The sequence below is a fragment of the Trachypithecus francoisi genome, unplaced genomic scaffold (genome assembly GCF_009764315.1).
Source record: "Trachypithecus francoisi isolate TF-2019V2 unplaced genomic scaffold, Tfra_2.0 Lachesis_group4, whole genome shotgun sequence".
In the NCBI taxonomy this organism is placed as follows: domain Eukaryota; kingdom Metazoa; phylum Chordata; class Mammalia; order Primates; family Cercopithecidae; genus Trachypithecus; species Trachypithecus francoisi.
The window spans coordinates 93227748-93241600 of NW_022681469.1; the positions used below are offsets into that span (position 1 = coordinate 93227748).

The 13853-nt window shown below is 34.9% G+C and overlaps 1 protein-coding gene across 4 annotated transcripts in view; it reads left to right on the forward strand.

Annotated features, from left to right (window-relative positions):
- SP4 (Sp4 transcription factor) overlaps positions 1-13853 on the forward strand; it is an 85190-nt gene that overhangs the window by 48832 nt on the left and 22505 nt on the right. For 2 of the 4 annotated variants that reach the window (XM_033192177.1, XM_033192178.1), the window contains exons 5-6: positions 3677-3876; positions 7873-7944. In XM_033192177.1, coding sequence (XP_033048068.1) covers positions 3677-3876; positions 7873-7944 — 272 coding nt within the window. The remainder of the gene's footprint in view (positions 1-3676; positions 3877-7872; positions 7945-13853) is intronic. The other 2 variants (XM_033192179.1, XM_033192180.1) reach the window with 1 other exon arrangement.

Below are 13853 nucleotides of genomic sequence, written 5' to 3' on the forward strand. Positions count from 1 at the left end.
ATAGTATTTCTCTGTATGGATATACAATATTTTGTTTATCCTGTCACTTGAAGAACATTTGGTTTTATCCACCCACTGGCCATTATGAATAATACTGCAGTAAACATTTGTGTACAAGTGTTTGTGTGGACATATGTTTTCATTTCTCTTGTATTTTTATGAAATTACCTAGAAATGGAATTTCTGGGTCATATTGTATCTCTATGTTTAACCATTTGAGGAACTTACAGACTATTTTCCAAAATGGCTGCACCATTTAACATTTCCATCAATAGGGTATGAGGGTTCCAGTCTCTAGATCATTGCCAGTACTTGTCATTATCTGACTTTATGATTAAAGCTATCCTAGTGGGTTTGAAGTGATACCTCACTGCAGTTTTGTTTTTCCCGATTACTAATGATATTAAGCATCTTTTCTTGTTCTTATTGGCCATGTTTGTATCTTTGGAGAAATATTTATTTGGATCTTTTGCCCATTTTAAATTATGTTATTTTTCATTATGGAATTGTCTCTTTATATATTCTAGATACAAGTTCCTTATCAGATATATGATTTGAGAATATTGTCTCCCGGCTGGGCATGGTGGCTCATGCCTGTAATTCCAGCACTTTGGGATGCCAAGGCAGGTGGATCACCTGAGGTCAGGAGTTCGAGACCAGCCTGACTGGCATGGAGACACCCCATCTCTACTAAAAATACAAAATTAGCCAAGCATGGTGGCGCGTGCCTGTAATCCCAGCAACTCAGGAGGCTGAGGGAGGAGAATTGCTTGAACCCAGGAGGCAGAGGTTGCGGTGAGCCGAGATCGTGCCACTGCACTCCAGCCTGGGTGAAAGAGCAAAACTCCATCTAAAAAAAAAAAAAAGAGAGAAAAATATTGTCTCCCATTGTGTGAATTGTCTTTATACTTTCTTGATAGTGCCTTTGCACCAAAGTTTTGATTCTGAAGTCTAGAGTTTCCTATTTTCCTTTATTGCTTCTGCTTTTGGTATTGTGTCAGAATTCATTGCCAAATCCAAGTCATTAAGATTCCTAGTTTTTTTTTTTTTTTTTTAAGATAATTTTATAGTTTTTACTCTTACATTTAGGTCTTTGATGAATTTGGGGTTAATTTTTATATATGGTGTTAGGTAAGGGTTCATCAAACACCATTTGTTGAAAAGACTCTCCTTTCTCCATTGAATGTTCTTGGCACCCATGTAAAAAATTAGTTGACCATAGAACATGGATTTATTTCAGGACTTTCAATTCTATTCCATCGATCTGTATATCTTGTCTTTATATCAGTACCACACTGTCTTGAGTACTTTGGATTTGTAATAACTTTTGAAATCGAGAAATGTGAGTCCTGCAACTTTGTTATTTTTCGAAATTGTGTTGACTCTTTAGGGACACTTGCAATTCCGTGTGAATTTTAGAATCAGTTTGTCAGTTTCTACAAAGAAGCCAGATGGTATTCTGATGGGAATTGCATTGAATCTGTAGATCACTTTGGGGACTGTTGCCTGCTTAACAATATTTCATCTTTTGGTCCATGCACATGGGAAGTATTTCTGGTTATTTAATCTTTAACTTCTTTCATCAATGGTTTATAGTTTTCAGAGTATACATTTTGTACTTTTGTTAAATTCCAATTTTATTTCTGATGCTGTTATAAGTTGAACTGTTTTCTTGGTTGTTTATTACAACTGTGTAGAAATATATTTTTTAAATGTATTAATCTTGTATCCTGCAACTTTTGCTGAACTTTTTGATTAGTTATAACAGTTTTTTTTGTTTGTCTGTTTGTGTTTTAGTGGAGTCTAGAATTTCTATGTATGAGGTCATGGAATCTGTGAACAGAGATAACTTTTACTTTTTCCTTTCTGCAGGAGTTCTGTTTCTTTTTCTTACTTAATTTCTCTGTCTGGACCCTCTGGTACAATGTTGACAGCATGCTTATATTTTTTTTGAGGATTTTTGCATCCATATTCATAAGAGATATGTCTGTGGTTTTCTTTTTTTGTAATGTTTTTATCTGATTTTGATAATAATACCGGCCTCATAGAATGAATTGGAAAGTATTCCCTCCAAACTGGTATTAATTCTTTAAATGTTTTGTGGAATTTACCAGTGAAGCTGTCTGTTCTTGGGCTTTTCATATGGGTAGTTTTAATTACTAATTCAGTCTAGTTGCTTGTTGTAGGTTTATTCTGATTGATTATTTGTTCCTGAGTCAGTTTTAGTATTTTGGTCCATATTTTTCTAGGAATTTGTCCATCTCATCTGAGTTACCCAAGTTTGTTCATGGTATTCTTTTGTAATCCTTTTTGTTTCTGTAAGGTTGGTGGTGATATCTCCTCTTTGATTTCTCATTCTAATAATTTGAGTCTTATTTTCCTGGTCAGTCTAGCTTGTTAGTTTGTTAGTTTTGCTTACTTTTCCCAAGAATCTCAATGTTTGACATTTATTCTGACCCTAAGAAGGTTCTTCACAGCCTTTTCTCACTTCTGTCTGGCAAACTAGCCAGCCTGTAGTTAAGCCTTTATTTCCAGTGAATCTGTTAGTCTTCTCCCAATTAACTGCCTTTGGAACAATCTCTACTTTTTTTAAGAGTACCCTTAGGCTTGAACTTCTTCACATTGTCTGGCAAATGAAGTCAGTTCCTTTGGGAAGAGATTTGGAGCTCTTTGTTTTATGGTGTTTCTGGGTTATGGCTCTTGAGCTAGAGGTTGAGACAGTGGCTCATTTCTCTCTGAGTGATAACTCTGCTTTAAGAGCTGAGTGCCTGGTTGCAGGGGCAGCAGTAGCCTCAGGTCTTCTCAGCTGGCCTCTTCTGGCTTAGAACTTTGACTTTATGAACTATGAATGGGCCAGGTCAACGGCAACCAGGACCCCAGTATTTTCATCATGCCACATCCAAGGTAGAGCGTATGTCCCAGGGCTAAGGACTGGGTTCTGCTACACTTGCCTGGAACTTAGCAACAGGTAACCAATAGTAAAATAAGAAATGCAGACATCTTGCCCCTCCTAGGGCCATAGCTCTCTGACCGGGAGGTGGGAAGAGTAGGAATCATATTCTTGGCTGCACCAGTGTCTAATGTTCCTGTGTGGAGGTGGGAGGAAGTAGGGAAGGAGAGAGTCTTGGTTCAAATACCACAGACTCGTACTGTTCTTACCAATTTCTGTGAGATTTTCTTGAATAAATGTTTCTTTATTTGCTTTTAGGACCATTTCCAGAGACTTTAAATGGCATTTTTTGCTTTTTTATAATTTTCTCTGGGAAACAGATCCATGAAACTCCTCACACTGTCCTGCTAGAAACGAAACTCTGCATCTTACACTTTTAACTGGATTTAGCCATCCTTTTGAAATTTTAGAGAAGTTTCAAGTGTTTTGAAAGGCTTAGAGAAATTTTTTTCCCAAGGGAAGAGCCCACTATGAAAGGAACATGAGTCCATAGTAGAGCGTAAACTCCGTGAGATTAACACATTTTCATAGCAGTTTGGTACACAGACTTGTTTTATTTTTTCTTTAATTGAAAATTTTCTGATTTTAGCTACAGTTATGGCATCATGATCCAACAAACCTATTCAGAGAAGTACCATTTAATTACCTTGATTCTTTTTAATTTTCCTGTAATTGTAAGTCTGTTATTTGGCAATGTAATTAATGTTTGGTTTTTCTTTTTGCTAGAGGCAGTAATGAACCAGGAAAAAAGAAGCAACATATCTGTCATATTGAAGGATGTGGTAAAGTTTATGGCAAAACATCTCATTTACGAGCACATCTTCGCTGGCATACTGGAGAAAGACCTTTTATATGCAACTGGATGTTTTGCGGCAAAAGATTCACAAGGAGTGATGAGCTCCAGAGACATAGAAGAACCCATACAGGTTAGTTGGTTTATTTTAGGACTTGTACTTTTTACTTATTTCTTCAGTTTTTACATGTCAGTTTTAGTGATAGTTTAGCTATCACATTGGAAATATGCAAATGGAGGAGAAGGCATTTACTTTAGCAGTTACATGGAAGATGTTTAAGATGAACATTTTTAACCTCATTTCTGAGATACATTTTATTCTACTTTCTGTAAACTTTATCAGCATATTTATGAGACTGGGAATTTATTCCACTTGTTTATATTGTATTCTTAGCATGTTGAAATCATACTACATTATTTTTCATAAGTGTTTAAATAGGTGAAAATAGGTAAAATAGTTGAATTATGATCTTAATAGGGACTTTCATTTAGTTTTTTTTTTTTTAAACAAGTCCAGAAAATTCACCAAAGTGTCAAGAATAGTATAATAAACATCTGTCTAACAACCCTCACTCAGAATGGACAGTTGTTAATATTATATTTTCTGGGTTTTGTTTTAAATAAAGCAAAGCACTTGTAAAGTGAACATCATCTTTACCCTTTCACCTTTCAAAGACTACAGCTACTATAAGTCTAATGTGTCTAAGTTTTATGTACACTTTTTATACTCTTTCGTATATGATTAATGGATCTACATATAAGCTGCTTTGTGTATATTATGAAATGCTACAATGTTGCAGAATTATAAATTTCACTTGTTTTCATATCTGTAAGTTTGTACATATATGTATATTTGCATATATGTATTTCCTTGAACTGCTACATAATATTTTATCACATGATTCTACCATACTGTATTCATTCCCAAACTGTTTGAGGTTATTGCTAGGGTTTTTGTGTGTGTGTGCTCTCACAGACTTAGATGATGAGAACATGTATGAGAAGTGGAATTATTGGATCATAGAGAATGTATATGTTTGGTTTTCCTAGATAAATGGCTAAAGAGTCTCTACAGTGGCTATTTCACTAGCAATGATTGACAGTTTCCACTTTGTGCTCACCAATACCCAATAGTGTCAGGCCTTGAAAGTTTTTGTCAATCTAAAATTGTTTCTCATTTTTAAAATATGCGTTTTTCATGTTTATCCATGAGATTAAGCATCTTTCATATGTATATTGGTCACTTATGGCTTTGTTTATTATTCTGGTTCTCATTTTTCTTTCAGAGGTTTTCCTTATTTATATGATTTGCAGGTTATACTTTTCCCTTTCAGTAAAGGACTATTGCTAGTCTTATCAGCTCAAGATTCTTTTTGTTGATGGAATGAAATGAGGATATGATTTTATTTTTCTTCCATATGGAGAGCCATTTCTTAAATAGCCCGTTCTGTCTCTATTGATTGTCCTCTTTTACATAATGTCTCTTTTAAGTGTGGTTCAATTTCTGGTTTCTGTATTTTGAAGTTTTTATCTATCTGCCAGTTCCTACACCAGTGCTCTTACTGTATTAATAACTGTGGTTTTATATTAAGTCTCGACTTCTGGTTGGGCAATTTTCCTTCCTTCCTTCCTCCCTCCCTCCTCCCTCCCTCCCTCCCTCCCTCCCTCCCTCCCTCCTTCCTTCCTTCCTTCCTTCCTTCCCTCTCTCTCTCTCTTTTTCTTTCTTTCTTTTTTTTTTCCCCCAGAACACCTACCCTTTTCAGAATATTTAGAATTTGGGACTCAGTATTTCATTATTGAATAAATTAATTTCAATAAATTATTGAATTATTCTTTAAACCTGTGCCAAGATACATGTGGGACAAAAGGAGGAATAAAACTGACATTTCTAAATTAGCTGCTATATTATAGTCAGATATTTTGAATATATGATTTCATTCTGTTCTAACAGCAACACTGGCATAGAAATTAGCTCCATTTTAAGATTAGAAAGTAGTATTAGAAAAGAAAAATTATGAAATCTATTAAAAATGGTAAATATAAAGTTAATTTGATATATACATAAAGTAGTAATACAAATGAGTACAGATTGAGTACCCCTTATCTGAAATGCTTGGGACTAGAAATGTTTGGGTTTCGGATTTTTTCAGATTTTGCGTGTACACAATGCAATACTTTGGGGATTCATTTGTGTTTCATATATACCTTATACATATAGACTGAAGGTGATCTTATACAATATTTTTAATAATTTTATATGTGAAACAAAGTTCATATTAAGTACTTATGTGTGGAATTTTCTACTTGTGGAATCATGTCAACACTCAAAAAGTTTCAGATTTTGGAGCAATTTGGATTTTAGATTTTTGTATTAGGGATGCTCACCCTGTGTTAGTATAGCGTCACAATCCCTGAAAAAGTTAGCATTATAGTAAAGCCATGAATTTTAATTTTAAAAAAGATAATTTGAATTCTTTCTGTATAGTACTGTACCACACCATTGACGTTTTCAAATGTGATTGATTAAAAAAGTTAATCCCATACCAATTGTTGACATCTGTTTTGGAAAAATACTCTACTATTTGTGTCTGTATGAAAGGACGCAGTGTTTCCTCCCCAGATTAGCAGTGGGATACGTTAGGGAAGCTAAGAAAATTTGCTGCTTTGTTTGATTTGGAACCTTACAAAATGATTACATCATTTTGTCTGAGAAATGATGAGTTGGTAAAGTCCCTCTCTCTTACATATCCACACACTTGCAGATACACAAAACAAATTTATTCAATAATTTATATATACATATACTTCAAAACCACATGTTTTGATTTGGGGCATATCTTTAAAAAAAAAGATTCACACCATTGTTATCATCTACTGGATTGACAATTCATAATCGAATGTGCTTTAAGCTTACTTTCAGTGGTTCAGACATCTTAAATACACATAAAATTGTCTAATTAAAACAGGTTGACACTAAAAAATATTAAGTTTAATATCACTATACTTAACATTGTTACTTTTAAAGATTTAACACAGTAAATCCTAAGTGTTTGTTAAATTTGTCTAAAAGAATATGAAAAAATATATTTTGAAATAAGTATTGATTAAGCATTTAATATGTTAAGTTGAAAGCCTTAACCATTCGTAGCAAGAACTATGCTTTATTTGATGTCTAACCACTATTATAAATAGAAACTTACTGACTTGGCTGTGAATGAATGGAGTTATTTGTATTCACTGCTGAAAATAGTGATCTGTTTGCTTTTTAAAAAATTTTAAAAGGTTTTCAAAACAATACATGCATATGGTATTTAAAAATCACAGAAGAGCTTACTGTAGTAAGGAGGCTCTTTGCCCTACCCCCGTCCTGCTTTGCAGAGAAAATCATACCTATTTTAACTATTTTTTGGTTTTTTGTTCTTTCTAGGATGACTACCACGTATCTAAATCATATACTTACATGCTGTTATTTATTGATCTATCAATATTTGATACTGTCTATTGAATTCTTTCATTTAGAATTGAGGATTTACTTCACTTTGCACCATCTGAAGACATTAAGATTCCTTTGAAAAACTGTTTGTAGGCTAGACAGACATTATCTCTTAACTCACCACTCTGTTTCCAATAGAGTTAGACTATGTCTTTTTTTTTTTCTTGTATTGTTTAACTTTACCTGAAATAGTCTTTTGTTATTTCAGGTTTTTAAGAACAATGTGGATTGCATTCACATTTTCCTTTTCTTTTTTCTGGAGCCTTCCATCTTTCTAATGAAAAAGAACAGTTTCTTCTGTAGACCTGTTGCACGGGTATTGTCTTGAGATTTTTCTTCTCTGTTCATTTGAATCTCATATTGGTTCTCAAGATCTCATGTTTTCATTTTTCTTAGTCTACTCTCTTCATTGCTGTAAAACGTGCTGAAGTGCTGAAATACAAAAGGATGGGGAAGTAAATTTGTCTAAAGAATTCTTTATTTTGTCTTTCTGCTTAATTTGGTTGTTTGACTAATACAGTAGTCTAGATTGAAAATTATATTCTCTTAAAACATTGTCACAGCTCTATTGTTTTCTTTCATATGTTTTATCAGCAAGATGTTTGTTATTTTTTTCTTTTTTTTTTTTTCCTGTAGGTGACCTGATTTCTCCCCTGCAACTTTATTTTTATTTTGAAATAATTTTACACTTAGAGAAGAGTTGCAAAGGTAACATAGAGTTCTCATATCATTCACCAAGTTTCCCTTAATGTAAACTTCTTGTATAACCACAGTACCTTATGAAAATTAAGAAATTAACATTGTTACAATACTATTAATTATACTTTCCACCAATATACCTTTTATTTTCCAGGATTCAGTCTGGAATAACACACTGCATTTATTTGTCATGTTTCGTTGGTCTCCTGCAATCCGTGACTTTTCCTAGTCCTTGTCTTTTATCACCTGGACACATTTGAAAGTTAGTAGGTTCTGTATTTTTAGAATGTCTCTCAATTTGGGTTTGTCTAATGTTTTCTAATGATTAGACTAAGGTCGTGAATTGTCATGAGAAGAATAGCACATTAGTGTCTTTCTCATCACATCATATAAGAGGAGGTATGTAATGTGACTATTTCATTATTGGTGATGTTAATCCTGATGCATTGGTTAATGTAGGGTGTGCCACATTTCTTCACTGTAAAGTTACGGTTTCTCTCTTTCCATATTGTTTGTTAGAAGCAAGTCACTAAATTCAGTCCGCATTCAAGGGAACAGAATTAAGCTTCACCTTCTGAAGGGAGAAGTAGCGAAGAATTTGTGGACATATGTTAAAGCCACCACAATAATTACTATTTTAGAGGAGTTTGGGGGACTTTTTTACAAATAAAATACTAAAGCTTCACTTTTAGCATGCCTCAGTGGATCTTGCCTGCAGCAGTTATTACTGTGATGTTTTAAAGGTCATTTTCAGTTTTCCTTGTTCTTTGTACCACTTATACTTTCTTCTCCAATTATTTATTTATGCAATCATTTATTTACATTGGTATGGTCTCATGAGTATTTCTTTTGTTCTTTGGGTTACAATTCAATACTATCATTTTTTTGCTCAAATTGTTTCGCCTTTGGCCATTGGAAGGTCTTTCACATTATTTCCTGTGTCTTCTTGAAGTGCCCCTGTTTTGTTTTTAACTCTAAGGGCACCTTTTAATCTGTGGTGTTCTGCTAATTTCATAATGATGTATCTTAAGGATAGGTTTTTATTTGTTGTGCTAATGAGTTGTACTGTGGGCCACCTCTCTCTCTCTCTGTCTCTCTCTCTCCCTCTCTCTCTCTCTCTCTCTCTCTCTCTCTCTCTCTCTCGGCTATTAGTAGACATATTTTGGAATCTCTAGGTTGATTTTTTTTTTTTGGTCTTACAACTTTTCTCTTACATATTTTGTCTCTTTACCATTTTATTTTCCATGAAATTTCTTAACTTTACCTTCAGATATTTCTATTGAATTGCATTTTAATTTCCAGTAGAGCATTCCATCATTGTTGGTGGGTTTTGTTTTGTTTTACTGTATCTTGTTCTCGTTGTATGAATGCAGGTACTTGCTGAAATTATCTGAGTTTTTAATCTAGAACTTTATGTTTCCTCCAGGATGATCTGTCTGTATCTTGCTTTTTCCAGTGTTGTAGGCGTTCCTGAATTGTCCACTGATTCTTGGTTTTTGTTCAAGTTGATGATGATGGTGGTGGTGGTGGTGATTTGAGGAAATCTTAAGTGAAAGATTTTGAAAACTTTATGAGCTAGTATTTTTGAGACAGAGTCTCTCTCTGTCACCCAGGCTGGAGTTCACTGGCACCATCACAGCTCACTGCAACCTCCTTCACCTCCCAGGCTCAGGTGATCCTCACACCTCAGCCTTCTGAGTAGCTGGGACCACAGGTGCACACCACCACACCTGGCTGATTTTTGTATTTTTTGCAGAGACATATTTTCTCAGTGTTGCCCAGGCTGGTCTCGAACTCCTGAGCTCAAGCAATCCATCCTCCTCAGCCTCCCACAGTGTTGGGGTTATAAGTGTGAACCACTGCCTCTGCTGAGCTAGTGGCTTTTATTTTAGGCAACTGGGTGGGACACTGTGTTACACTGGAAGTTGCCTAATTACCAAAATACAATAATATGCTGTGCAACTGTGTTTCAATTAGATACAAATCTTTAATATTTTGCCCCAATTTTTTGATAGTAGTTATAGTCTATGTACGGACTTTAATTTTCTGTTTTATGTTCCATGTCTCCCACCCAGCAGAAGACATATTGACTCTTCTAGAACATATTCTCTTCCTTGATAATTTCTATTCTAGTTTGCAGACATTTGATACAATCATTGTTTTGTTGATGGACTTCCTTTCCTTTTTTTTTTTTTTTGTTATTGTAGATTTAACCCTTTTATGCCTTTGCTATTATTTTAATGGGTGTCTCAGTGGGGAGAATAAAATAGACAGATGTAATCGTGCTACTCTCTTGAACTTTAAAGGGTTACATTTAGCCAGGTGCAGTGGTGCACACCTATAGCCCCAGCTACTCAGGAGGCTGAGGTGGGAGAACTGCTTGTGCTAGGAGTTCGAGGTTATAGTGCCTATGATCCCATGAATAGCTGCTGCACTCCAGTCTGGGCAATATAACGAGATCCTGTCTCTTAAAAAAAAAAAAAATTACCTTAACTTGGAAATACTATAATGGTATAACTAATGGATAATGTCTATAATAAAATGTCATATAGATATGCACACTTTATGTTACATGTGTTAATATCGTGTACTTTGTGAATATTTTATTGTAGATACTTTGCCTACTTACTGGACTATTTTATTTGCCATTCATAGTCTGCTTAGCAGTAAGGCAATCTAGGAATGATTTTTAGTAACTAGTGTTATAGGGAGGTTACATCTTTAACCATACCTCAAATTCTTTTTCACCAGCTAAGAAAAAATCTTTTTCAGAAGAGTCCCTAAAAAATCTTGTGCACCTCAATATAGGTTCTATATGACGACTGAGAGTTTTAGCCAGGATACAATTTTATATAAAGTTAAATGTATTTATAATTGTATCAATAATTATAAACTTAAGTGGAAATGAAACAGATTCTGTAAAATTCATTTGGGAATGAAACTTCCATTTTTTTTAACAAAATAAGGAATATTTGATCAAAACAGATGAAACAGAAAACTCCATCAATTGCCTTGACGTTTTCTCCCAGAATTTTGTTGTTTTTGTTGCTTCTGAGACCATATCACTCTGTCAGCCAGGCCAGAACCCAGTGATGTGATCATAGCTCACTGCAGCCTTGACCTCCTGGGCTCAAGCAATCCTCCCACCTCAGCCTCCTGAGTAGCTGGGACTTACAGGCCCACACCACTACACCCAGCTAATTTTTTTTTTTTTTTTTTTGGTGAAGATGGGGTTTTGCTATGTTGGCCAGGCTGGTCTTAAACTCCTAGCCTCAAGTGATCCTCCCACCTCAGCCTCTCAAAGTACTGGGATTATAGGTGTAAGCCACAGTACCCATCCCCAGAATTTTCTTATATAAATGTTCTAATTAGTATGTGAAACAGTCAAACCTGTTGCCCTTTGAGTCCACTGTCGGCCAAAATGGACCAAGTTATCTACAACTTGTCTGTTCCACTTACTACACTAAAAACTCTGGACAAGTTTACTTACTTGCTTTCTTAGGTATCTAAATGAGGACCGTGAAAAGCAAACTATAGCAGGCAATTGAAAAATGAATTCAAAACTTGAATTTGAATAACAGTGTATCATATGTGTTCATTTCATTGAGATCTTTTTCCCTCCTTTGTCTACCAGGTTTGACCCTGTGGGCACTGCATAGGAGGTGCAGGTAGCAAACAATCTAAGAGAAACCTCTTGTATCTAGCCAGAAAAGCAAGAAAAGGGGCCTTTGTGCTCCAAAACCAGTTCCATTTGCAGATCACACTGAAATAGTAGCAGCATAGGCACCAAAAAAACTAGAAAGTACCCATATCTCTGACTAGAGGAACTAGAAAATAGGGACTGTTTTCCAACAAATTTGAGGGAAATCAGCATCATTTTTCTGTCTTGCCACTTCTACTCTGAATGTGATCCCAGTCGTGGTATAAGTGTAGAACATTATGGGAGCCCCCAGTAACTTGGCTTTTCTAGTCGGAGGAACTAGAAAGAGAGACAACTGCAGGTTGGAAAGGCATAGGGGAAATTTTGAGAGCGATATAAAAGATGCTCCCTGATTCTATGTGTGGATCAAAAGAAGTCCTGAGTTCAACCTTGCGCTGGACTCAACCTTGAGCATTTTGTGCACAGCACAGACACAAGAACCACAGCCAAGGCCTCAAGAACTGAACATCTTAAAAACCACCATCCAATTCCCAGCATGTGCTGAGCACAGACAAAAAGCATAACAAAGCCTTTGAAAAGTGAATTAATGTTGGAACTGCTGCTCAAAGAGGGCAAGATGGAACTTTTAGTCTGAACCTAAATGGGTTGAGTGCCTGCTAAAACGAAAACATTCTCCAGAGGATTTTTAACAGGACCTAAAATCTCTACAATATAGTGTCCAAAATGTCCAGGATACAATCCAAAATTACTCAACATACTATGAGCCACGTAAAGGTGACTTTGTATTAAGAGAGACGATAACAGATGTCAAGATGATCTAGATTTCGGAATTAACAGATAACACCTTTAAAGTGGCTCTTATGACCATGATCCTTGGACTTAAAGATAAGTGTGACTGAAATGAATGGAAAGGCAGATGTTTTTAGCAGAGAAATCTGCTATAAAAAGTATAAAAAAGAACTAAATAGAAATTTTAGAACTAGAAAAATACAACATTGAAAGTAAGTTTATCAGATGCTCAGTAGCTAAGTGGAGATAATAGAGGAAAGAGTCAGTGAGATTGAAGGTAGACCACTGGAAGTTATAAAGTCTGAAGAACTGAAAGAAAGATTCGGGGGGGGGGGTCAGAAAAAAACTGGATTGCAGGGATCTGTGGGACAATAATAAAAGGTCTAAAATTTGTGTCATTGGGCTCCCAGAAGGAGAGGAAAATACTGCTGTAAGACAAAATTTGAAGAAATAATGCCTGGGACTTCCCATGTTAGGTATAAATTATAGATTCAAGAAGTTCATTGAATCCCAAACAGAAACTGAGAGAAAACAATGTCATATCATATATTGTAATCAATCTGCTACAAATCAAAGATAAAGCAAAAATCTTTAAAGAAGCCAGAATAGAATGACACATTATATACAGGGGAACAAAAATTCAAATTATGGCAGATTTCTTAGAAACTGTGGAGGACAGAGGAAAAAAAACTATCAACTCACCATTTTGTGTCCAAGGAAAATATCCTCGGAACAGTATAGTAACAAGAGCAAAGTAAAGATACTTTCAAAGGAAAACTAAGAGAATTTGCTGCTATCAGATCTGCCCCAAAAGAAATGCCAAGGAAGTTCTTCAAGATAAAAATAAATTATACCAGAGAGAAATTTGAAATTGAATAAAGAAAGGAAGGGCAAAACATAAAAATAAATAGTCTTCTCTGTTTTCTCAGCCATTTGTCAAAATAAATGCTACATACCTGGGTAAATACAGCAGACTGTTTTTTTTCTGCTGAAATTCTTTAACATATGTCTATTTACAGTAAAAAAAAAAAAAATTAACATTGTCTGGTAGATTGTCATTGTATGTTGATGTAATACATATGGCCAATATAACAGAAAGGGAGGGTAAGAAAGCCAGTAGTTGAAAAGCTGCTTTGTTTTACTCTGAAAATATAGAAGTTGTTATGTATATTTTGAAAAGTTAGGTGTATATTGTATACCAACCACTACAGAGAGGGTGGGGAGGAGATACTCACCTAAATATCTCCTGTATATAGGACTAATAAATTATTATAGACTTTAATAATTTTGTAAATTAAATGAGAATACTAAACAACATTCAAATACAAGTTGAGAATCTCTAATTCACAATGCTCCAAAATCTGAAACTTTTTCAGCACCAGCATGACGCTCAAAAGAAATTGTCATTGGAGTGTTTTGTTTTTAGTTTAGGATGCTTAGTCAGTATGTATTCTGCAAATATTCAAAT